The 26745-nt window shown below is 39.4% G+C and overlaps 2 protein-coding genes across 4 annotated transcripts in view; one reads left to right on the forward strand and one right to left on the reverse strand.

The window, feature by feature from the left end:
- Positions 1-419: 419 nt before the first annotated feature.
- LOC140941476 (uncharacterized) lies at positions 420-16327 on the forward strand. Of its 3 annotated transcripts, none has more exons than XM_073390474.1 (7): positions 420-796; positions 9621-9722; positions 10174-10232; positions 11475-11587; positions 12212-12453; positions 13215-13391; positions 14289-16327. In XM_073390474.1, exons 1-7 carry the CDS (start codon positions 722-724, stop codon positions 14886-14888), a joined length of 1368 nt encoding a protein of 455 aa, XP_073246575.1. In that variant the 5' UTR covers positions 420-721; the 3' UTR covers positions 14889-16327. The 3 variants fall into 3 exon arrangements, with proteins under 3 accessions (XP_073246575.1, XP_073246574.1, XP_073246576.1); XM_073390473.1 differs by lacking the exon at positions 420-796 and adding an exon at positions 4260-4404; XM_073390475.1 differs by lacking the exon at positions 420-796 and adding an exon at positions 7638-7747.
- Positions 16328-16910: 583 nt separating this feature from the next.
- Positions 16911-26745, reverse strand: part of LOC140942331 (uncharacterized) — a 29186-nt gene continuing 19351 nt past the window's right edge. The window contains exons 18-29 of the mRNA XM_073391290.1: positions 26411-26574; positions 25232-25702; positions 24686-24853; positions 23655-23811; positions 23014-23133; positions 22289-22411; positions 21905-22020; positions 21085-21217; positions 20349-20434; positions 19640-19870; positions 18929-19044; positions 16911-18357 (exon numbers count right to left, since the gene is read on the reverse strand). Of these exons, the coding sequence (XP_073247391.1) occupies positions 18197-18357; positions 18929-19044; positions 19640-19870; positions 20349-20434; positions 21085-21217; positions 21905-22020; positions 22289-22411; positions 23014-23133; positions 23655-23811; positions 24686-24853; positions 25232-25702; positions 26411-26574 (2046 nt within the window). The 3' untranslated portion in view covers positions 16911-18196. The remainder of the gene's footprint in view (positions 18358-18928; positions 19045-19639; positions 19871-20348; positions 20435-21084; positions 21218-21904; positions 22021-22288; positions 22412-23013; positions 23134-23654; positions 23812-24685; positions 24854-25231; positions 25703-26410; positions 26575-26745) is intronic.

Below are 26745 nucleotides of genomic sequence, written 5' to 3' on the forward strand. Positions count from 1 at the left end.
AGGAAAATCACTTAAGATATCAATTTCATGGACAGTACATTGTTTGAGCAACCCAAGAGTTTCTTTTTTTGAAAAAAGAGGAAGATCAATTGGTATGACTTTTGACGACATCACTTATTCTGAATGCAAATTAACGGAATCGCCTATGGTGATAATCGATCAAGTAAAAATGAAGAAAATTTTGGAAGCGAAATTTAAGTTTCGCTTGTCAGTTTTTTTAATGTTTGCTTACATCTAAAAAGAATTTTTTTGACGTGTCAGAATTTACACTCTTTTTATGAACAGTCATAAAATAGTCAATACGGAAAGTAAATCATTTGAGTATATTTGCATTTCTTCGATGCAGCATCAAATTCGAAGTCTGACTGAGTGTTAACTATAAAAACGATTTCGGCTTTCCTTAAGGCAAACAAATAAATGGAAACAAATGAATGAGTCGAGAGCTTTATCGCTTTGGCAATTTAAATCGAGGCATCAAACTTCTAAGAGTCATAATAAATGACAACAAGAAAATCCCCCCACATTGGATGGCGTCATGAATATTTAATTTTTATAAAAGTAGCAGATGTCTGCAGTTAGTTGGCGTTGATCGGTGAATTTCGCAGAAACAACATGTCGGAGCTAGTGACTTCAGTTTAGTAGCACTTACAAGGGAATTCAAGACTGGAATGAATATTATTTTCTCGTAGCATAGCCTGGTATTTCAATCAAGGACACGACAATGATCTCCATGGCAGCAAATGCCTTCGAAGGCTTCGACCAAACGACACAGAAAAGAAGTTTAATCGGTAGACGGGTAAGACTTTGACAAGATATCCTGTTATTTAAAATCTAGTTTTTAAATATAAGAGTTGTCACGGATAATAAACAAATCGCAAGTTCTAGAACATTTCGTTTATGCGAAAGGAGTGAAAAAAAAAAACAGTACTAAAGTATGAGACCGATTACGCAGGATTTACAAAAATCGTCGACGTATTGACTTCGAATAAAAAGCCGCTAAATTCACTTCATTTGAATGTCACCCACCGTGCCAAAATGCTCTAGTGAAAATCAAAATATAAAACAGAACCACAAGCCGGAACTGATTCTACAGCAAATAAACCTAACTTCAGGTGCATCTATTCTGTGAAAACGAAAAAGCAAAACGAACCTTATTTACTGCACTGTCAAAAATCTTCGAAAATCAGTTCACTTTTTTTTTATTTCGAATGCTGAAATGACATTGAGATCTGGAAAGCAAATGTAGTAATGAGAGTTCTATTTCTAAAAATATGCCGAACCCAATTTACGGTTAAGAATATTTACTCCTAATTTGTTTTCTGGAAAGCGCTACTTTCGCTTGCTTCAATATATGTAACTTTTAAGAAGTACCAAGGTATCGCGATTTCAGTTTATAACTTGTTTCGTTAAAAATGGCTTTTGCAAGTGAAACAAAAAACATTTTTTCCGAAATAAAATTCACCATATATAGAGAACAATATCTGCAAGACTTTGAGGCAAAATAAGTTTCGTTGCATTATTTTCAGTAACAGGAACACGGACAACAAATGTGGACGTTATAGCCATTTAATAAAATGCTTGTTTGCACGATTGAACATTGTTATGAATCTGAATATCAGAATGTTTTCACCTTCTATCTATAACAAAGCAACAACTTCATATATCGACTATTGACTCGCTGCAAATTTTTTCACCGGTCTAATTCGTTATTTATCCCCCCAAAAAGCCGTATTTTAATTTTTTTGTGTGAAATGGTGGCATTCGTCTCCTTGAACAATGACGGATCTAATGAACTCAAAATGGACAGTGAAATTTGGCGAGAATTTGTTTACAAAATTTGGCTTTTAGATAAGTCATTGTGGTTAGCTTGATCCAGTGTACATATTGCGTAATTAAAAAGCTATATTTTAAAAGCTGCACCTTAAGAAGTTTGCAGAATTTAACCGTTTGTGTTGTTTGATATCAAGTTTCCTTTACTAGAATATGTAATACAAGAAAAAAAACGAAAACAAAAACGTCAGGCGTGTTCATAATTTTGCGAAGTGTAAAAATGATTACCATACTCGGTTTCGATTAGGAAAAATTCCGATTTCAGCTGTGCTTGCCGTTCCTATTGGCAACAAAAAAATAGTTTGATTTGCCACCGAATAAGGCCCAGCTGGGAGCGTTCCAAATTACTAAGCAAGAAAGAAAACAATTTCTTCGAATTTGCATTTATTAGCCAATCGAGGGGTAAATTGGTGAAGTCTAAGAGAAAACGCAGTGAGGCTTTGTTCATAAGAATTGCAGGTGTTTCGCGCGAATAATGTTCTTTCAGAACCGACTAACGAACAAAGTGCCGCTTCTTTTAAATAACTCGATCTGTAAGACCTAGTCAATAACTCTACTAACTTGTTTAAAGGTTTTAATGGATGGGAAAGGACCGAAGAATGAAAATTTTAGTTAACTTTGCTGGGCTAAGCCAAAGGGGGTCTTGTATCGAAAACAAGCTATTTTTAAAAGGAAGTGAGGAAAGCAATGTGCATTGCAACTAGCTTGTTGATTTAATCACAAAGACTGTAATTCATTTCAGTAACAAGTAAAAAACACTTTCTGAAGGATATATATTTTTCCAAAATACACAGGTTTTTTCTTTTGAGAGCTTAAAGGCCTCTCTTTTGGTGTGATTTACTTTGTGTTATAGTTACTGAACCATACATCATGCTTACGTCACAAAAACAGAAAATCAAATTAGAGCAGCTAAACCTTCTGTCGCAAATTAGTACGTTTCTTATGAATTTTCATGAGACGAAATCGACTAAACTTAATCACTTTTCGAAGATCAAGTAGCCATGAGCGACGAAGAATTCCGAGCCTTTGCCAGACACAGACATCAGGTTAGTTTTCCAACGGGTTTCTCTGGCAAGATGAAAAAGATCTTAAGAAAATCTGTTCGAGCATCACTATGTCAAATTTGTTTTGTGGGAGCTGAAACAAAGCCTTTGGTATCCAGCGGTTTTAGAACACATTCTTGGCCTTCACAGTAGAAGCGTGTTAAAGTCAATTCTATCTTTTCTCAGAAACATTATATTACATTTACATTACTCTTATGATAAGAAAGTTGATAAGGGTTCCTGGTTACTGTATTTCTTCAGATCGTTTATCGCCAAATGTTAGATTCACTTTCCCTGAATTAAATGAAGTTTATTTAAAGATATTTCAAGGAAGGTGTTCTAGATTTCATTTGATCTCTTAAGGCACTGTCGTCGCCACAGCTTTAAATATAATTTAATTTAGCTTCAGACAAGACAGGTCTCTTTGAAACAGTGATTTACTATCTTAATACTTACATTCAATTTAAGAATGATAATTCGGCTATTCTTACTCAATCACCAACAACTTCGAGATCGTCATTAAGGCATTCATCTTATTCTATTTTGATTTTTTAAAATAAAATTTCGACGTACAGCTCAGTAAAATCGATAAATACCACCTTAGGGTATTTCACTACAGACGACGCATTCAAAAGACATATGTAATACGTTGCAAATGTGATTCAGATCTGTAATCAAATTTTGGCGATTGTCATGTGGAAAATACTCACGCTTTTTTCTTCCTGTTGTTGCTGTTCTAATAACACCCGCTTCGTTTTTCCTGACAAATTTTGCTCAATGAAGAAGCTATTGCGCGAGAAAAAAAAACGTTTAAATAATTTACCGCGAGCTAAAAAATAATATTTGTGATGTTTAGTGGGTGTACACAGACAAAAAAAAAACGATTTGAAAAGCTCAGAAAAATTGCAACGTATAATTACAATAGTTTCAGTCTTTCTGTTGTCCTGACTATGGTGGGTTATATTCGTTTTCAAACATTTCGTAAAGTCTTATTTGTACTTCAATAATTTCGCAACAGTAACTAGAAACTAGTCTTGAGCGGTCAGAAGGAACTTAAGTATCTAACAACGGATTTACATATAGTATGCTCAAGGCAAAATTATGAAACAATTTTTTGCTATTTTTATCCAAAAATTGTCATTGCAATTTGTCGAAACACAGATAAACTCAATTAATAAAGTTAACTTAGGCACGGAGTACGTGCTTCGACTGAAGAACGTAATTGAAGGAAGGTTAGCGTGGGTGACCGAATCTCTTGTTTGTAACCACGTGCATAGATGTGTATCTTAGTTTTGAAATCGCCTATAACCTTGTAAGGCATAACAACTCAGCCAAGGCCAAGTTTACAGAATAAATAACGTGTGCATAAGTTTACATACAAATGTACTGCAGATACAATGCTTCCGGGACTGGCTTCAGCGACAGCTACATAGCCAACATGTCTTGCTGTAAGGACTATCGCCTTAGGGGGAATATTAAGGGAGAGTACATTCATATGGATAATCTGCACAGAAATGTTCCGCCCTATAGGGTACGTGTCTTGACCTAGATATCATACGTAGGGAACGTAGTTTAACTGTACACCCATGATAAGTGGATGTCATGCCACTGTTGGAAGATCTATTTTTCCAGAAATCTTCTGTATAGTCGAATCTCGCGATTGGTGAAGTTTTTTTTACCGAATTTCTGCACTTAGTAGTCTTAATTTTATCTAGAGGGTCGATAATTCCACTATTAAACACTGAAGAATTAAAAATAATTTTATGGGCAGTGTCACAGAAAGGAGCTAAAAACCTTAAGTTCAATTTTGATTATTAGTTTTAGCGTCTTTTTTGTATTTCAAAAGATTGAAATCTTATATCTTTGATTAATACTTCGTGTTATCCACAGACTACCAGTTCATCGACCTCTCTCTGATAATATTTTGACACTAAAATGTAAGTTGCAAATTTATCTATGGAAAAGTTACTAGAACTTCTATTTTGTCTAAAAATAATGTTGACCTTGTGATTCACAGCATCGGAACATTGCATTTGACTATTTTAATATTCTACAATTTACAGCATATTTGAAAACACATTTTTCTTTCACTTATTTTTATATACACGTATCTTTCCGCTACAGTTATTTTTCTGCTGGTATAAATATGTTTTAAGCATTGAAATTGAATACAGTTACAAACGAGAACATACGTCTTGAAATTAAGTAAATTAATTAACCTTGTAAATGCGCGGGAATTTTCTCAGATCACGATACCTCCCCCTCACGAAAACGTTTTGCCGATCTTCTCCGAAGATAATCGAAGGCTTTTTCGGACCACTGTCGCGAAGAACGAATATACTTCAGATTCTAGGGTAGTAGATCATAAAAAAGTTGAACGAATTGCTAGCTGATATATCGTCCATCGTTTCTTGGTCGGTTTTCTTATTCTTCATTCCCACAAAGATACAACAATTTTTCATAATTATGAAAGCTAATGTTCTGTCAGGAATGCATAAAATTATCGGCATCGCTAATGTTAGACCCAAAGCCTTCTTCTCCAGGAACTACAAGTATTCAAAGGTAATTTCCACTGTTTTTGATAGATTTTAAAAATAGCATGAAGTTCACTTTTTTACCGAGTCTTAAATTTTTGCTTTACACAAGCTTCGACGTATTTACTTTGGAGACAATCTTAAGACACGTAACCAACGTTCTCCATTTTTCTTGCGTAAAAAGTTGTTAGCTCTATTTCGAAGTTCCTATATTTATGTTATTGTAAGGGGAATTCCTGACCACTAACATGTCTTATGTTCATAAATGCTCCCTGAATAACACAAACATTCTTGCTTTGGCGCGATTTAGAACGTTCTAGGAATATGTTTGCAAAATCATTTAATTACATTTGAACAGTAAATATTTTGTCAACAATTTAACCGCGTAACCATTCACAAATTTTTGCAGTCCTCAACTTCATTTTAAATAGACATGTTACGTTTTGCAGATCAAATGAAATATGAAAAACTCAATTAACTGACCATCACATTCAAAACACACTTCGGTTTGCTTTTGTCTGGAAAGATAATTAATGGCAATTTAGGGAAGTGAAAGATGTTTTTCTAATATAACAACTGGAAGTTTGGGAAGGATCGTCCTGCTGACTGAAAAGGATTTTACCTATTTTTTTAGTAAGACAATTTTAAGTTTCTTACATTTTATGGAGAATAGAGCAAATCTCAAAACTACTAAGTACATAGAGGAAATTCGAAACGAAAACTTTCGCTGCCCACGCTGTCAATTAAAAATTAATGTTCCATTTGTACTTTGGGTGCTAAATTTATGAATCTCTAGCAGTTCCAAATAGATTTATGTGGCCAGCTTTTAGCCGAGAAAAGTGTAAAACTTGTAAGGGTCGGAATGATGTAATTCAATTTTCTATTTCAAAATGCATGGTATGGTGTTGACCTGTAAATAAATCGCGAAACAGCGGCCTGATTGAAGAACGAAAGTATAAAGAAAATTTTCGGGTAAGCATTTCTTTGGGTGTTTTGTTATGGAAATCTTTCTAATTTGCACGTACAGATCTTAATAACGCGAGTATCAACCTTTTCTTCATGCGTAGGAAAGTACACTGCATTACCTCGTTCCCAGGCCTTCTGCGTATTTTAAAACAGCATGCAGTAGGAGCCCAGAAATCCCTGGGAAGAATGGAGAAATATCTTGTCTCATGACACAAAGAGACTGTGGGCATTTTCCATTGACCCTATCCCAATATAAGAATAACTGGAATAAACTGTAGAAATCACTTGTTTTAGAATCTATTCAATTGTAATGTCTGGAAATCTCCTTGAAATGAGGTCCAAAAATCATGGTAGAATAAATTTGTAACAAATTAACTTTTGTGTATTCTAGTTGCGGAACACTATCAATCGAATCCACCTTGTGTAGGCGTGCTTGTCTTTTATAATAAAAACACTGATTCCATGATGTGCCATAAGGCTCATATAGTAATCGGCTGCCTTGTTCTTGTGCTGGCTTTTGAACACTTAAACTGGAAAAGAGATTATTTTTATAAATGCATCAAGTCAAGGTCCTCAAGTTCTCAAGAAAGACAATAAAATCACACTATCTTGGAACGTTTGGCAAAGTAAATTATCTGTTCAACTGAAGTGCCAGTGGATACCTTGAGACACTTAATAACCAAGTGTCAGAATGTATGATCGCAGATAAATGGGGCAAGTTTTTAGTTTTAATCTGGAGTTAACGAAATAAAATACCGCCTCATTTTTCGTCGCTTTCTTGAAAACATATACTGCAGCTATCTGCCAGGTTTGAGTCCAGCTAACATTTGAATTGTACCAAAAATCATCATTCACTTGTAAAGTTTAATATTTCATGTCATTTACAAAATTTGAAGAACTCCTTGAAATCAAGACCAATCAGTTTACTGAGCAATTAAAATATTTAGACCTAAAATATTACTCGCAACTTAGCTGACAGAGTAACTGACGATATGCAAAGCCATCAAATCTTTAGTTTTGCGAATGAGTTTCTAAAAACTCTCTCCAATTCCACGCATGTCTGGAGAATTTGTACTTCAAATATTTTGGGAAAATATACTCCAAGATTAGTGGATTATCTCTTTGTTAACAGTCAGAGCTATCGTTACTTCAAACCGTTTAATTATTCAAAGGAAGTTATCTTGTAAAACGAACAAGATTTCTAAGACAGTATATTGATGGAAGATTTAATAATCCCCAAGCGTGTTTTAGACAAGAAAAGACTAAAAGAAGAAACAACATCCTTTGTATCTGCAGATTTTTTTCCAACAAAGCTCAAACTAAAAAGGTTGGATCATCTATTTTTACTCTTTCAAACTGCGACCCAATGAAAAGGTGCCCGGTTTTAATTTTAGTAATTGCATTTTGACGCTTCTTCTACGGAGAAGCCATTAACTAAGTCTGAAGAGCATTCTTTCTCCATTGGTCGACAGACGAGTTAAATTGCTCTTGACTTTTTCGCAATTTTAATTCAATTAAACACATAGTCCATTTATTTCAGTAAACTGATGTTTTTCCTACGAGTTTTTTACGAGGAAAACATGCATGAATTAGACATCATTGGCAAACTTAGTCTGCTCGATGTTAAGAATGAGTATAATGCGTGCCTCGTGTCTTCCCCTGAGGAAAAGATCTTTTAACTTCTCAACCAGCCGAATTTTTTCGCGATGCGAAAATGAAAAAGGTGAGAGCAGAATCGCTCTACAGCATCTAGGAGAAAGCTTTTCCGAACCTTTGTTAGCGCGCGGACAATCTGTTGGAACGTACTGGGTAGGTTTCATCCAACTTGACTTACTTATCACAATCTATGTTTAGTTATCAGCCTGTAGTTTCAGTAACCTGGGGATTTGAAGTTTTATAGCACGCGTTTTAAACTGGATAGTTTCTATCATGTATCAATATACAGAGGATTTGTCTAAGATCTAGGCTTGTCTTTCATATACTTAATTTATATTTTGCCCAGCTAAGGAGAAAACCGGCTATAGTTTCATCTAACTTTTTGCCTGCCTTCCAGGTAATGCTGTATAAAATTTCTTGTTAAGAGAATTTTTTGGTATGTGAAACATTTGTTCCTAAACGATACTCAAAAGTACAAACATGCAGGGATTTTTCCGTGATTAAACTTTCATGATTTTTTCCTCGATTTGTATATGACATTTTTCCAGCCGGTATTGTATATCTGTCCACTGATTTTCATTGATTTGTCAATAATCAAAGGCCTAGGAAAGGTTGTCATATTGGTAGTTTATGCAATTTGACAAATTGAACACAACTGGAATATAAACGTTTTTAGATAAAGCCAAAATCCATATAAGTTATTTGCCTCTCGATCGATCGATCTCTTGCCAGAACTGAGAATGTTTTCGATGACCTCAATCGAATTAGCAGCCTAAAATCCTTCTAAACACTTCGACTGAATGGTTGTCATCTGAAGCCCTGTTTATTTGGAGAAACTTGTGTCAGGTAGAAGAGGTCACTCGCCTAACCGAGCTACCCTGGGAGAAACAGAAAAATTGGCTCGGCTAGAAGGATTAACCGCCTAGAAATTAGCTGAGCCACCCTTTTTTCGATGATAGGGTGATGACCCTCCTAACCTAGCCTGTGTACAGACGTCCCTATCCCTCAGGAAAAAGAGGAGGGAGACGTCTGTACACAGGCTATCCTAACCAAGCAATCTTTTCTCTATATAAACATGGCTCGCACAGCCGCGTCAACTCGGTCAAGGCGAGATAGTAGGAACTTAAGCAAAAACGTCTTCAAGCGTCGCACGTAAACCGGAAGTGAAGCCTATGCCCTTCTTATATGCCTTGACACTAACACATTTGTATTGCTAAGTTTCTTTTCTCTTATAAAGAGGATTTACCCGAGAATTTCAACCAAACCTCTGTCCAGTGATGAAAAAGGCCACTTCCGGTTGACGTCCGTCGCTCAAAAACGCTGTAGCTGAATCAGAGCATGCGCGAGCGCTGTTATCAGCTCTTGGTTCGAGCTAAGGAGTGAGTCAACTTTTTTCTCATGTAAACGCTTGCTATTAAATTGAGGAGGGTGACCCTCTTTCCCGGGTCAACTTTTCTCGTTAAAGCAGGGCCTGGAAGTCCCAGTCTGTTGCGCTGCTGTTGCGACACTGAATGAAGACACACTGACACTCGTGTCAGCGTGTGTGTTTCGTTATTTCCGTGTTTTTTAATTTGTCTCTCTTGTGTCATAGGGGTCGATGAGTTCATCGAGCGAGATATCTTTTCCGCCGTATGAAGTCGTGCCGGCCACTCGACCTATTATTGTGATAGGTCCTTCACTTAGAGGATACGAGGTAAGTGAAAACTAAAAAGCAAAAGCGTTTCCGTTTACGTAGAGAAGTTAGTGGAAATTCGGTGAGCGATAAGTATGCCTCGAGTACCATTTTTTTCCTTGCAAATAAGCAAACAAACAACCGATGAACAAATGCACAGGCCAAGACCCAATGATTGCTTTCCTTCTGGAGATTTAAAAATCTGTATTAGGCTAAATAGAGTGCTTCTAAAGCCCTGCACAACAAACTGCAAAATACCTAATTTAACGTAACCCAGAGTCCTGAAAGTTGTGGGGAAAGATAGTAGGAAACTTCCAAAAATCTCAGATAGATTGGGAACAGTCAGCTTGCAATCTTAAGCCTTTCTCGAGCTTTTCTGGTGTTAATGCTATAGCAAATGGCCACTCTAAAAGTTTGCGCTTTTGATAAACTAAAACTAACATTTTTTTGTTATTTGCTTCGACTTTCCCAGGTTACTGACCTCATGCACAGAGCGCTGTATAACTTTTTAAAGAAGAGATTTAGTGGAAAGTAAGTTCCTTTGTTGTAGTCTTGCTGTTCAGTTGGCAGGACATTTATTCTACTGAATACAGGGTACATTAGGGACGAAACAATAGTTTGCTATATGATCATTACTTTTAAAATGTCTCGACATCATGTTGAGATTCAAAGCCTAATTGCTCAAAAATTTAAGGTGGCTCTGCACCCCTCCACCCTCCGAAGAAACTCACAAAACTGTGAACACTTGAAATATATCAGGACTGTCTATTACTATGGCCAATCACAGCATAATCAGGACACGCGACTTACCCATAATTGTCCGCTATATATCTTACTCACTTTGGTGTAGTTTAGCGTACTTGCTTTAATTTCTTGTACATGTAGCTGGTTTAGTTTTGATGGTCTGTGTGTAGTTCGCAGTTACACCGACTGGTGGATCTCTTCATAAATACATACTAAAACTACACCAAACTACATCAACTAGTAAAGAGCAACTAAACTAAACTACAGCAACTACACTAACGCAATAACTAACTTTTTATACTTACTACACTATTTAACAGATAGAGATAATAATTGATTGGACTTTCTTTTTGTGACGGTCGTCGTGAAGGTATTTAGGGGTTTTAAGATCCGAGGATAGCGACTGGCAGTGAAATCGTCGCTTAAAAAGTGAATTAGCGTTCTTTCAATCTTCATTGCGATTATTCCAACCCACGTTCTTTATCAAATGTAGCTGAACTTCCCTGAAGTTCAGTTCCTAAGAACCGATATCCAATTTCAGAAAGAGAAAGAAGATTTTGTCGAGGCTTGTTTGCGTCCACCATAAAACGTGAAATTAGGCATCTGTGTTTACGTTGTATCGCCGTGTGCAAACGGACGCAACATTGCTGGCCAACAACTCCCAGTATTGTTGGATGGTAAATGTTGCGTACGTTTGCACACCCTGTTTCATGTCACTGCCTGTTGTTGGGAGTTGTTGCGCAAAGTTTGAAACCGGTCAAACTTTTAGCAATGTGCAAACGGAATCATTGTTGGGAGTTGTTGGTCAAAAATGCTGCGTCCGTTTCCACGAAGCTGTAGTCGTGAGGTTACGGCAAAGAAATGAACAAAAGTAAAAAACGTGCTGCAGGCGCAGCCTATTGATTTTGTGACGTTCTCGTTGCCGTCGACGTTGTCGGCAGCACTTTCGTTGATGCTTTCCTTTAAGGAGAGTTTTGGGGAAACGGGTTGAAAAGGGTTAATTAATCAAGTACTAACATATTTTGATAGGATCCAAGTGTACAGAACACATGCGGATATTGGCTTGTCCAAACGATCAAAGAATAATCCCTCAGAAAAAGAAAGATTTAACATCGCAAAGACTGGAGGGCCCCGAATGACAGGTGAGAAATATAGACTAGCTAATGTATCAAAACAAAGAAGAAACTGCCATTTAATGTACAAGATTGCTTTGTTTAAAGAAAGCCTCAGTAAGACAGCTAAAAACCTCAATGGAGTTAGTATAAAATCAACCTCGTCCCCAGGGCTTTAAAATGTCTCAAATACCAAACCTACCTTGCAGAAATTACTCTTGCAAAGTAGTTTGCCTTCCTCAATGGAAGTCTGTTTCTATCAATTTCCCCTGAGTAGCTGAAAATGTTTTCATGACATTCTTGAGAGGTAGAGGAATTTTGAGTGAAGGGTTTACTTTCTAAAGAAACTGTGTTGTTACGATGGCAACCGTAGGAGGATTGAGAAGCTGACGTTTCGGACGCTACCCCGACCCTCAGTCCTCAGATAGCCTGTGTACAACCGCCGCCCCCCCTGTAAACAGGTTACTCAAAACGTAAGCTTCTCAATCGTCTACGATCACAGTCTACTTTATGAACTCATTTGATGAAACCAAATAAATGGAATGGCGAGTGTTCAGGGCGCTTAGAAGGTCACCGGAGATACTGAACACAATGGCCACTAAATGACATGATGTAAAGACTACTTACAGATAAATCATTCTCTTAAACACATAGCTGAAGTGCAAAAAGAGGTAGAGCGGATCTATGAACTGACCAAAAGTTTGAACATGGTGGTTATCGACTGTGACGTCATCAACCATCCCTCTCAGCTGACCGACTGCTCGCTGGCGCCAATATCGATCTACATCAAAATGGAGCCACAAATTCTGGAAAAACTCGTCAAATTACGTGGATCCAAGAGGAAAAACCTAGGAGCTCAAGTGGTAGCCGCTCAAAAGCTTGCACAGTGCAACGAGGTCAGTAACTCATTAAAACTGTACGTACAACGAAATTCTTTCGTCACACAACGCTACAGGTTCGTCACACAACGCTACAGGTTCGTTACACAACGCTACATGTTCGTAACACACACCACACGTTCGTGACACAACGCTTCATGTTCGTAACACAACGCTATATGTTCGTCACACAACGCTACATGTTCGTCACACAACGCTATATGTTCGTAACACAACGCTACATGTTCGTAACACAACGCTACATGTTCGTAACACAACACCACATGTTCGTGACACAACGCTACATGTTCGTCACACAACGCTACATGTTCGTCACACAACGCTACATGTTCGTCACACAACGCTATATCTCACGCTATGTTCACACTATACCGGATAGTTTTGCGTGCCGACATGTACAACTATCCGGTGTAGTATGAACACCTATCAGACATGTGACTCTCCACTTAAGAGATCGGCACGGCGCAGCTTTACTCTGTTACAGATATCGCCCCCCCAAAAAACGTTGTATATGTGAACCGAGGCCCTATCCGATATGGTTTTCATACCGGCGCAAAAGCCATCCGATCTAGTGTGAACGTTACCTCAAATACTTTGGAAAGGGATCTGGTGTGACAACCCAAAGGGAAGGAGTGTGTCAATAGAGACTCGGGTTTTTTGTCTGTAGGAGAAAACCGACACTAGTTGCCAAACAGGTCTCTGTTAGGTAGTGAATCTTCCTATGGCTAGTGTTATCTTCAATCTTCTGTTTAACACAGGAAATGTTTGACTTGGTTCTTGATGAGGCCATTTTTGAAGACGCTTGTGAGCACCTTGGGGAGTTTCTTGACCAGTACTGGAGAGACCTGCACCCAAGTGACAAAGAAGATGGTGCTTTACCTCTAACGGAAAAGACGCCTTTGCTTCAAGGAGTTTCTAACGTTCCAGGAACTAAGGTAACCAGGGGTGTTTACCATTTTAACAAACCACCCGGCTGGAAATCTTGTGCATAAAAATAAATCTATGAAATTTGATTTGGTGGAGAACGATCCGCTACAACGTATGCGCAAATTAGCTGAACAGGCTTAAGAGAACAGAAAAATTGCATTGCCTTAAATCACAGACTACATTTTCTGAAGCTCCCAAACGGAATGGCGCCCGGAATTTCCGGTTTTCTCGTTTAAATTGTAAGTACCTCATTTTTGTTAAGGCTGAGATTGGCCAAATCTAAATCAAAAGGTGTTAAGACCAAGGCTGAATCCATTTCATATCATTTCTGAGAGCTTTCTAACTTGACGCAACGAAAAAAGGTACACCTACGTCCTAAGGTACAAGTCATTTAAAGAGACAGCAAAACAGATTTCACCTTCTTTGAGCAATGTTACCATTCCTTTTTAATTATTGCTACGATGATGATATTAATCAAATACAAAATCATTCATGAAAGAGGTATGGTAATTCGCATGACGTGATACCGGCAGTTTCTATAGCGACAGCTTAAACCGCTTAATTTTTATCTTGAAGGGTTAGCGCGAGAAAGAAAAATCATTTACCCCTTGCGCTGGCGGTCAATAAATCCCGCGCGTTTTATATTATAGCGCGCGCGGTCGACGGACTTTGAAGAGAAAATATAGGGTCTGTGAACAGGCTTCAAAATTGTACTGTAATATGGAATCCTAATTCGTCTTGAGAGTGGCCATACGTTCTTTATCAGTGAGTAGATTTATCGTAGCAACAATTGATACAGGGTGGTGATATTGATTCATCAGAAAGAATAAGTGCTAAAACAGGAGGAAGCTGCGAGCCAGCCTAAAACATCTCTTGTAATTCAGTTAAAATTGATTAAATGACAGGTTCCAACGACGAGTTTGACACAGAAAACACAGAACCAACAAGGCGCACAAGGATCGTCTGAGGTTCAAGACTCGGTTGGATCACGTAGGAAGATGGCGGTAACTGGGGCTGCACCTGACTTCGGCAAAAAGTTGCACGAAGCTTTCCAAAGTACTCAAACGACGAAACCAAAAACGTACCAAGGCGATACTGGCTACCAAGCAGCTTATAGCTCGGAGATGCAGCAATATGACCAACAGCAGCAGCAGCAACAACAGTACTACCCTCAAGAGGAATATTATGATCCGGGACAAAATTACGGGGCTGAAATGTATGGGCACCAGCAGGGTTACTCCAGTGAGTCCTATCGCCAGCAAGGATACAACCAACAGTATAGTCAGGACAGCCAATATGATTACGGACAGTATGGGCAGGACCTTAATCAGGGTTACTCCCACGGGTACACGAATGAACACCAGTACCCCGACCCTTACTATGATCATGATTCAAGCATGGGATATCAGCAGTACGGTAATGAGATGGAGAGTGGATATCAACAGGGCCATGATTGGTACGGGGACACCGGCAACTATTACGGCGGAGGTGGCTACTATCACTGAATAAGTAGGACACAGGGAATAATTATTTGGAACAATTTACAATTGATAGCAATTATTTTTTTGTTAAATTTCATAAAAGTATTTATATTGCAACGAGGCAAGCATTCTTCAACCTGTCCAGCTATTTGCACTGTTATTTAGGCGTTGATACAATGCTGGTAAGCTAAGGGTCACATGTCAGTTAGTCACGTGAAAGTCACGTTTTCTATCAGGGAAGAGCTAACCTAGGAAATAACGTCTACTGGAAAATAATATTAACGAGAACTATTGTTTGTTATAGACATCTGATGTCTACTCTCCAATATCTTAAAGGAAAAAAAGGTTCTCATTTGTAGTTGAAAGAAGTGTGACAGGTTTATGACTCAGTATTCTTCAACGGGATAAGTAATTTTGTGTAGCAAGAATATGGACGCAAAACGTTTGATAGAACTGACCGTAGATAAGACATCTATAGGTCTGGACAAAACGCGCAAACGAAAGAAGCACTAATAATATTCGAAGCTTTTACATGGAGCAGAAGAACCTATTAGCACTACACCGGAGCTTTTTAGTAAAATCAAAGAATAAGGTAGTTAATTTAATAGGGTGATGTGGAAGGGCGGGTCCCTTCCCTTCCCTAGGTCAAAAATACTTTATCACATAATCTGATCTCTTTTAGGATTTTAGGGTGAGTCGCTTTTAGATATCCTTGAGAAAACAAACATTTTAGCCTAGTAATTTACAAACTTGCTGTTGTAGATCAGCTAAGGGAAGTGGTCGAGGAGAGTATACTCAAATGAGACCCATATAAGACAGCCGTTTTTTCGTGAGCCTGAAATGAGTAAGGCTTATAGTCCTGGCCCCGATTGTTCAAAATTTGGATAGCGCTATCCACCGGATAGATTGCTAAGATAAGTATTACGAAAATTAATTGCGTTATCGACTGGAAAGTGATTTATCCAATGGATAGCGCTATCCACTTTTTGAACAACTGGGGCTTGAATGTCACATGAAAATTAGACGTTCTCTGTGTGCAAGAGTTTGTATCGCTCAGAGATGCTAGACAATTCGCCACTTTGGAAACGAGAAGAAGTCCCAGAAGTCTTCGCGAAAGTTAACTCGGCCCAGTTCCCTTCTCGTTTCTAAAGTAGTGATATGGGGATTAGAGGAGTCCGGAAGTGCGCATGCCACCTCCTCTTATCAGGAACAAGGGCCTTGTCTGCCTCCCAACTTTTGACCACTTCCCAAAGTTGAATTAGTTTTCTAAGAGACGAACAGTTGTTGAAGTGTCAAGCTACTTTACTGCGAGAGGCGACCTGCGCCTAATCTTTAGAATAATAAACTGTAGAATTCTTCAGTCACTGAAAGTTAATGAAATATTGCCATCTAAACCATTCTGTATCCAGCAACAGAATCGTATCTTGACATGGCTTTGTAATAAAGTTTTGTATTCGAATATGGCCCATCGTCTTTTAAATGAATGGATCAGCTATATTTCCGTCAAACTCGTGACCAGGGTCTCTCGTCCCTGAACTGAGAGGGGCTGGGATGAATAGTAGAGAGCTCCTACGAACGAGGCTGTTTTCCCGTATAATTTTCTTCCTTGATTACCGGGGGCAGTTTGAATACTTCCTAAACTTTTCTCACCCTAAGAATCCTCTAAAACTCAGCGATCTGCCTTGAGAATCTCACGGAATAAAGGCCACTCAACCTCATTCCCAGGTTTTCCCAGTCTTGTCGCTCCAAGAAACAGGTTAAGAGAAGAAAGACACTGGGAGCGAGGTCATAAGAGATTACGAACAGTGTACATCGATGATGTTAACGTGCAAAAGTTAAATTACCGAAAATAATGAGCACCCTTCTGCGATTTGGAAAGAATTAAAGAAACGCATGTATTCTGACTTGGGAATCTACCGACCTAATATTTAAAATAATGCCTGGATTGTTATTCTTAAAACTGCGAGTCTACATACAAACCGATACATTTGAGAAACAATTTGTGTTACGAGGTTTCTTAAAACTGAATTTATTAAGTAACTACACTGGAACTCTTTGAAAATTTTCATTTTACAGAAGTAAACATGAAACACTTTCCTCTACACAGAAAATAAAATCCCGAGCAATACATCAAATACGAGTGTTCCATCCAGATATCCAAACAACGAGAAGATTGATAAGAAAGAAACAATGCAAAGACGAGTTTTTGTTGTTGTTTGCCACCGCAATGAACGATTTTCCTATTTCTGTTATCTTGAAATCGAGGGTAATTTACGAGCCTCGTTTGTAAGCTGATTCCAGTACTTCGCCGAGGGCACGAAAAAAGTCTCCTTGTGGTGTCTGGATACCTAACGAAACACTTTTTTGTGACGTTTTACACGGCCTGACAGACCATAATTTATAAGATTGGTGGTAATTGGATCTGGCAACAAATCGCCGTCACGGTAGTAATTTCCTTTATTAGAGAACAAAGCAGTACGTTTATGACAAACGGAGAGTACAAGTCTTTTTCCCACGCCCCTTGCCGCATTTACTGTTTCTAAAGAGTGTTCTCTTAAATTCAATAAAAAAACGTATATAGAATGGCATTTTTTGCTAGCTGTCAGATTCATGAAGCAATCCTCGTAAGATGATGTCTGTCATTGAGCGGTAACTTATTGGTTCATTTCTCTACCTTCTCCTCATGGTCGATAAGCGAGTTTGAGGACTCCATTTTACAGATGATGCTTTTCATAACTACAATTAAACTTTACAAGGCATCTAGATCTACATAAAATAAGCAGTCACTGATCCACTGTTCATATTTCATGCTAGGACATGTGTACTTACAGAACTAAGAGGTTAAAGAAAGTTCAAAAGTTCTACGAACAAGAAAATCTACTGTTAAAGGTTCTGTTAACAGTGGAACTGTAGCTTCTATTGGCAGAAATGGGAATTAACGGGAAAACAAATACGAACTATTTTTATTTTAAGTGAAAAACCATTGTTTTGGATTTTCCATTGTCGTTTTCACAAGAATAGCTATCAAATCCTCTTGAGCATCGACAATAACAACTTAAACGTTTATGTCTGGTAATTACTAAACATTTTTGTTTGAACACGATCTTGCAAGTACAGGTGCTGACATCATTCTTGAACTAAAATGAAACTGGTTCAACAAAACCTTTAGACGCTGTCATTTCACTAGATTTCTGGGTGGGAAACAAATAATGCACATGGGCGAGCCTCATCTTCATCCAGTTGTTTTCGACTAAGTCTTCGATTGATATCGTTGAAAAACAGTTTTAAAATGTGGTTAAGGGTAAAAATCTATATGGCAGAAATCTGAGCCTTCAGCCCAAGCCGTAGCTTTGACACTGAATAGCTTGAAGAAGCTTTCGCTTTAGAATTTTCTTGGAAGAGTAGAGCGGTATACTCATACGCTGACCGCACGTGGTTGCCATTGGTAACGCCTTAGTATTGCCACTAATGACTTCTACAGTGATGCTCAAATCTAAAAAAAAGCGAAAAAAAAAAATTCGTTGAGACATATTCCCAATCTTACTCGTGTGGGAAGGTAACAAACGGTTTCGCTACTTGTCGAATTCGCTACGTCCTAGTTCACAACAAATTCGCTACATATTACTTTCTGTAAACCATTGAACATTTAACAATTAATGAATGAGGCTGAGTATCTTATGAAGAATTATGGAGATCGAGGAGGGTGTTGTCCGTCGAGGATAACTTCGCACAGAAAGAGTGAACTTAAAATGTATTCTATGGACACATTGAATAAATTTCTTAGTGATTTGCTTAGTTAATGCTTAAAGATTTCACTCGTAGCATTGTATCGCCACTTATTTAGAAGTTCTGCGTCACAAGTGGCTGTGTTGTGGTTCAATTTTTATCCATGCCTTTTTCAGAATGAAACAAAGGAAAACAAAACTAGAACCACAACGGTAACACCACCTTTTAAAAGTGCTGCACGCGGAAACTACATTTATTGAACAGAGCAACGAATGAATATAATAGCAACAGCAGCATGTTTATCTTTTCAATAACAATGAATGATATGAATACAATACCTTGCTCGGGGTCTCTTCTATCAGATAGAGCGGGTAGAACAGCACTACCAGTGCAAAAATACAGCAACTGTTGTCTTTGAAGAGGAGTCATTTTCTGTACAATTGACCAGAACCACCTGACGAAGGGAAAGAAAATTACATGTTTTCAGTCGTCTTTTGACACATTCAGTGTCCCTTTGGTGGCCCAGTGAGGAGGTTCGAGGTCATAAGCACTGCTTCCCTTTTCAATTGATTTTCAGTGTTTATGAGAGAGTACTTAGGAGCTAAAGATATAGCATGGGATATAAAGGTCTGTTTAATACGTGTGCAATTTTCATAACTTAGTGCACTGAACTGACAAGCCAGACCATTCCCGTCGTAATGAGAATTTCACTTCAACACTATCCGGTCACATCAGTCAAATCTTAAATAATATACACGAAGGAGATGGTTTTTCAGCAAAAACTCTTGGAAATAGCCTTTTTCATTGTCAAAATGACTGGTCCGGCCATAGTCTGGTCGCGCAGTTCTGACCTTTGGAAAGCACCCTTACATCCAAAACTCAACTGTGCAAATTGCAAACTATAAACGTTAGGACAAACGAGCTACAACTCTGTGGCTTAATCACATTATGACGTGTGATCTAACGCATGGCAAATCGAATCCATTTATTAACAGTTTACAAATCATTCGGGTTCCAGGAAAGCTTTAAACACGGCGGATCTTCATTACCTCTTGAATCGCTCCAGTATATCGGCAGAGCAGCCATTACTGTTACTGAATGTGATTACAGATCGAAGTCGGTTGATATCCACATCTGTTGTTCCACCTGACACAAGCAGTTGGAAGTCCTCTGGTGTGAGAGACGACATCAGTTCAGATGGTATGACGTCATGAAGACCGCTTCTCATTGCGCGCAATTCATCTTCTACGCAGCCAAACATCACTTTAGTGGCGTATAACCTGAAAAAATTCAAACCAGTAATTACAATCGTAAAAACGTATGGTACATAAAAGTGACTTAAAGTATTGCTTCCTTAAAGACCAAAGTAACTCCATGGGAAAAACTATCCAGCCACGAACTTTCATTCCTACTCCAAGGCTATTCACCAATTTCGTATTGCCCATTATATTCCTATACTCCTTGGTTATTCCCAAAAGTTTTGCATAAGCATCGACTTCAATTTATTTCGGTAGTACTGTAATATCTAGTCTCCTCTCCCACGCAACCGTTTTTGTCAGGTCACGCAACGCCCCTCCACTCCTCCTCCTCTTGGAGAGGAGCGTTGAGTGACGAAAATCGGCTGCGTGATACTATCGACACCAATTGAGCAGTGCTTCTAGTTTTATTTCAGTTAGCAGATATTCATTCCATCTCTAAGAGTATTGATTTACTGACTTGGGTTTTCCTTATAGACTGCGAGTTCAGCTTAGTCCTTACCTGACGTATTTGCAGATGTTATCTGGTGTTACAGGAATCTGAGAGCCACCAGGAATGAGCTCCTCGGTAGTGCCACCGACTGAGGTCTGTCACGAAATAACATGAAAAGAAAAAAGCCCACATTTAACGCCAACTTTCCAGCAACGTTGAGAGGAGCCGTTCTGAGAGAATTTAAGGATGAAATTTGTGAAAAACTATTCTTCACCATGCATTATTGGACTTGAAAACTGTGAAAAGGGTACGAGCGTTTAACAAGCCCGAAAAACACTCTCAGTGCACCTGTTTGTTGTAAGTTTGCTATTTCAAAAGTGAAGTAACTCTTGCAAGGGCCTTCATTACCGACGCGCCTGTCGCGCCTTCTGCTCACGGCTCGCCAGCTTACTACTTGCCCTTCAAAAATAACGCGCTTTTTGGCGTCGATCGCTAGATTAGCTTGGAGCAATGACCAGGGACAGTTGGAAGCCAAGTCTAGAGATTTATAGTCTCCCGCGCAGCCGCTTGGGCCGGAGTCACGCAAGTCACGCAAGCTCGCGGGGAGCTTGCGTGACTCCGGCCCGAGCGGCTGCGAAGGAGACTTAGAGATTTGAGGTCTGTATAGGAATTAAGAAAAATAAAGAAATGAGAAATGAACTGTGCTATAAGAAAAAGTTGCTCGGAGTCAGGAAGGCTAAATAAAGAGTTCAGTTCTTAAAACAGTTTACGTTCAATTTGAATGATGTTTGTGCCGAATGTTTACCTCAAAATGGCAGCAGTACGTTGCTTGGAACCGTTCTGGGGTCATCAGCGGATGGGTCCCATCAAGAATCATTCGGCTGAGCCCCTCAAACAAGTCGGCATTGAAAAAAGCCAGGTCTTCCCATGTCACCTCCCTAAAGGAAAAGTTGGACGATATAACGACTTTTGCATTATAATAACAAGAAAATGGAAAAGAAAGGAACATAAAAATGGCGCTAAGGATCACATTTGTTTCTGAACTGGAGTATACTAGGAATTGTTAGGTGTCCTACCCTACAAGAGACATGTCACGTGACTAGAACATAAACGGGGGAGGGGAAGGGGTTTTGGTTACTGGCCTAGCTGGACCCTGGCAGGGATTACGATTGATGTTGACTTTGCTTCGTACAATAGGCAGAGGCCAAGTGTATGATGGAAATGTTGAGCACCAAGCGAATATTTTGAGAATAAAGGCGAATTTACCGTCCTCATAGGACACAAAACTAAATTCATTGAGAGTACTTTTAAATGACGTAAGAATGGCCTGAAACGGTAACAGTGATGAGGAAATTTTGTCAGAAACAACTCTGAGCTCTAACTCGAGTCCCAAGGGATGAGGTAACGTCACAAAACAAAAACAAGAAGACGATACAAAGGTAGAACTCCGACAACAATTTTGGGCTTACAAAGTGTAAGTTAGAGATAATCATATACAAAGGATAAAAAGACACAATTACAAAAGAACAACAGATACAATAAAGTGCCCCATTGAATGCTTCGATAGAAAGTTAATAGCATATCTAGAGCCAAAATATTTAAATGAGAGACACAATAACCAATACCTTTCCAGCAGGAATTTAACCACATGTCTACTGAAGTTCAATGGAACAGTGTTGCTAAACCACAAACTCAAACCAATGAACCGGCCTATAGCAGTGAACATCTTAAGACGACGAGTCTACAGCAAAACAGAGATGACAAGGAGTCATTAGAGTATACAAGGACATTCGGCAAAGTTTCCTGACAAGTTCACGATAGGTTTCGTGACAAGTTTGCATTACCTTCGTGTGTGTAGACAAGTGCATTTGGCAAGGTTTCGTGACAAGTTCGCTTTACCTTCGTGCGTTTAAATAAGTACATTCGGCAAGGTTTCGTGACAAGTTCGCATTACCTTCGTGTGTGTAGACTAGTATATTTGGCAAGGTTTCGTGACAAGTTCGCATTACCTTCGTGTGATTCTCGGCTGCTCCAGATGTTTCGTTGTAGGCAAATGGTGTTGGGGCGTAGAAGCCGCTTTGCTCTGGTAGTTTGCCTGGTTCATGTAGCAAAGTGGTAGTTTCATCAGGAATCTGAAAATGAATTGATTTACGTTAACCATTTCATTTCTAAAAGTGCCTACAAAATTCAACAAAATTTCCAACTTCCATTTTGTAAAAATGCTGAAAAACAAATAGTACCGGGTGAAAGTACTGCTGAAGAGGTTTCATTTGAATGGTCACATCATAGGTTTTCATCCACAGACTCAACAGTTAAAAGTACATACTAAGTACCTACTTAGCGGGAAAACGCGACACCCGTCGTCATTCTACTACGGGATTTAGCGAGAATGTCGTAATGGGGGAAACAAGTTATCAACGGTACGAAGTTTTATCATTTTGCGATCGGGAGAAGGCATAGACTCCTTCAATAAAAATAACTGTGCTAACTTTTCTGGAGAAAAAAAAGTACAAAGAAGCTTTCAGGGATGTATATTTTTTGAGAAGATGCGAGAAAACTTTAAATTAAATTTCGTCTTCAAATCTAAAGTTGTCTAATACCTAAGTCGATGAGGCAAATCCGCGTTCGGTAAATAGCAATAAAATCGAACAGAAACAAAAGGGGATCCAAAGAGGCTTTTAACCAACCCTCAACGGCAAAGCATGTTACAATACTTCGTTATCCTTAATCCAACCTTCTCATCCGTTTTGAGTGCATTCGCCATTGCCGCAAAGAAACCGCGGTTAACACCCGGCCCTGATCCTTCCTCTCCTTCAAACTTGATTCGCAGATTGCTATAGTGAAAGGTAGACATCTGCAAGAGAAGTAGGACAAAGGTAGACTGTTGTGGGGTAGCACAGACTCTCCATGCCTTAGAACACAAGTGGACGGAAAGAAATGTCGAGCTTATCAGAAAAGACATAAATCCCGATAGTAAAGTCACTTTAAAAAAAGCAGGCTACTACTTGGGTACTTCCATTGTTATAAACGATACTGCTGGGTTGTATGTACAAGATGAAGGGGTGGTCGAGGATTGAACTTTGTACTACCGAGAGAAACATACAGCTACCGGTCAGGGTGGGGCTTGAAATCGGGTCTCTGATGCCTCCTCCTTGCCTTGTTCACATGCTATATTGCAAAATTATATTTGAAAGTACTGAGGTTTGTATCTCAACGAAGTCAACCCCGGCCTCACTCCATGTAAAGACCAGGCCACAAAATACTCAACTGTAAAATGGGTCATCGGCTAAATATATGGAAGAAAGGCGAAAACTATCAACACAAAAAGAGAATCTTTCCAGCAAACCTACAAAACTATAAAACAATGTTAATCACCTCTCCAAGTATTCTTAGTGTGCTTTCTAGGATCTTTTGCCTCTTGATTGACAAAGAGAGAGTGGTACCCACTCTTCCTCCTACTGATCCATAAGGACCAAGCTGCTGGGATTCATTGGTGACAGAGTCACGTAAATATGAAACTGCACGGCGGAACCTGGACACAAATATACATATATGATGATAAGAAGGGCAAGACTGATCAACATAAACTTTCTCTCAACAATATCAATACATAAACATGATTATCACTGTTCTGATATAAACTTACTGGCGTAATTTGGAAGAAGGAGAAATCTAACACCAGAAATCTAAAAAAAGAAAACCCTTTCGAGCTCCAGGTGAGAATCGAACTCCCGACCCTTTGAGATCTAGTTTGGATGCTCTAATCGCTGAGCATACAAAGACATCTCTTTTACGGTGCGGAAGGGGTTACCATAAAGTCACTACTACTTTTTCGGCGGAAACCGGCAGGTGTGCTTACCATTTACCCAAACCAGACCCAGGTGAAAATCTTGCGCATAAACATAAACTCTAAAATTTGACTTGGTGGGAGATTGAACCCGTACAATGTAAATCCAAATCAGGTGAACAGATTAAAAAGAGTAGAAAAATTCAATGCCCTAAAATCACAGCTCATGTTTTCTGAAGCTCCCCAAACAGAATGGTGCGGACCATTTGATTTTTTAACCAGAATTTCCGCATCTCCCATGTAAAAAGTAAGCACCCCAGGGAAGACATTTTTCGCCCGTTTACCCACAGCTGTATTTTGTGGATAAACGTCACGATCCCGGATTTGGTCCTGAACAAAAAATACTGGACTGACTTCCACTTTAAACTTTACGCCACAATATCGACATGTATATTCTCTTCAATGTTCTCCATATGATTCTTACTGTACTGTTTGAGAGAATTTGTCCAAACATCAAGATATTTTCTCAGTGCTGATCATTTTGCTCATTCTTTTTACCTGGTCATTTGATTTGGCAATAATATTGTTAGGAGAAATTCGATGTTGGTCACCACTGTACCTTGCTAGTCTACCCGCCACACCAGCTCGCGCCGCCAGGAAGCTATCTCTCTCGGCTCCAGGTCCGTCGGCAAGAAAAATGCGGGAAAACAGATCCACAGAGATCTTCCACCTGGCCATCACTAGATCAGGTGACCACATCAGCACCAGAGGGAAGGACACATCGTGTCTGCAAACACAAACAGCATATCTCTGTATAGCCTGCGTCGCAAAGTAATCTAGTCCCGGTTAGTAACGTCTGTGAAGCAGCGCCGAGTCCACCGGACTCAACGAATTACCAGGAGTGCATTTCGAGTTTCTTTTCAACCTGATTGGCAATTTGACAATGGCGTTTTTTTAACGGCCAATCATGGCACGTTCTCAAATCCGGGTACACAGGCAGGGGCCCAAAACAAGGATTTCGGCGCTGCGTCGGATTCGACGAAGTAATGTCGCCAACAACCTCACGCTCCTTCCGAAAACCGATGGCAACTCGATGGCATAGTGGTTAGGTTTCTACGAGACTCTGTTTACAGTATATGACAATCAATCAATAACCGGTACTTACTTGGGCAAGGCGCTGAATGTGGTTGGTAGCTTGCTCTCCTCCTCATTCTCTTTTTGTAACGCAAGATTTGTCTCATCACAAGACTTCTGACGAGCGACTGTCACGTTATGTGTGAAAACTTCCCAGGATGCTTTGGGAACTTTGGGAAATTTCTGTTGCACTGTATCTTGCAGACTGTTTAGAAACTTCTCTCTATCAGTATGCATCACGTCCATGCCAAAAAACGTTACGATCCTTTCCCGATCATGGCTATGGCGACGGCGTCGTTTGGATTCTGTAGTATTAGGGGACGGCCTAGTTTCTTGTCCCGAGGGCCCTTCCTCGTTCTGCAGAGGCTGAGAAGAACTGTGACTAGAGTCATCTCCATCGTGGCTTGAGATCGAGACTCTTCGGTCCAGGCCTTTTCCAGCGCGTGGCCAGTGAGTCATTGAGTAAATGAGGGCGTCCAGAACATACACAGTGTGTTCGTAGCTGTAATGATGAAAATACTTACATTTTTACTTTCTTTTAAATGAAGAATAGCAACAAAAGTGTGCAAATTGCTCAATACCATTTAAAGTGTTTGCCTCTAATTTTCCTGAAATTTAGTTTGATTTACAGTTAAAAAACGAGTAAACCTACATGATGTAGCGTCAATAGTGCGGCGCAATCAACCAACAAAAACTGTAGGCAAGAAAATTGCACTTTTGACATTTCTTTTCCGAGCGGGTTTTACTGCCAACGGCTCTTCGCCTGCGTGGCAGGGGCAAAACGGTGGGGGGAAGGAAGGGGAGGGATGGGGAGAAAGCCCGAAAGGGAAATCTCTTGCCCTCCTCTCTCCTACTCTTTCGACGCCTGCCACGTATGCTAACAGCTTTTGGCGATGCACACAATTAAGATGTTACCGTTGCTCTTCACTCACCAAATCATATCAACAACGAGAGGGGAGGGGTGGGGATAAAACCACGGCAGAAAAAATCCCTTTCCCTCCTCTCCCCTCCTCCTTCGACGCCTGTCACGTAGGCTAACAGCTTTTGGCGATGCACACGATTAAGACGTTACCATTACTCTTCACTCACCCCATCATATCAACAACGGGAGGGGAGGGGTGGGGATAAAAACGCGAAGGAGAAACTCCCTTTCCCTCCTCTCCCCTCCTCTTTCGACGCCGGCCACGTAGGCTCACAGCTAAGAACTTACCACAGCATATCAACAACAGGAAGAGAATCTTTGTGTTCATTGTTATGCGCTCTTAGAAGGAACATAAGGTACTCCTCAGGGGAGGCCCCGGGGATAGTTGACACAGTCCTTGTCAACATGGCCAATTCCGTGTCTTCAGGGCGCTGAAGTGAGGTAAGATATCTCTGCAAAGATAAAGTACATAGTTTGTTAATATTTATTCAAAGAACTTCTCCATTTCTGATTGGCTTAAATCTCTGGGTTAATTATCCTATAACACGGTGAACAAATTTGGAAGATATACATGAGCGGTCCAATAATAGAAAATGCATTAACTGCATGACGTCAATGGTCAA

This window comes from Porites lutea, chromosome 6 (genome assembly GCF_958299795.1).
Source record: "Porites lutea chromosome 6, jaPorLute2.1, whole genome shotgun sequence".
In the NCBI taxonomy this organism is placed as follows: Eukaryota; Metazoa; Cnidaria; class Anthozoa; order Scleractinia; family Poritidae; genus Porites; species Porites lutea.

Coding starts and splice junctions, on each gene's coding strand:
- LOC140941476 (XM_073390473.1), top strand. CDS start 4,312: ATGTCTTGCTGTAAGGACTATCGCCTTAGGGGGAATATTAAGGGAGAG. Junction 11,588..12,211: donor TGGAGGGCCCCGAATGACAG/GTGAGAAATATA, acceptor TTAAACACATAG/CTGAAGTGCAAAAAGAGGTA. Junction 13,392..14,288: donor CTAACGTTCCAGGAACTAAG/GTAACCAGGGGT, acceptor ATTAAATGACAG/GTTCCAACGACGAGTTTGAC.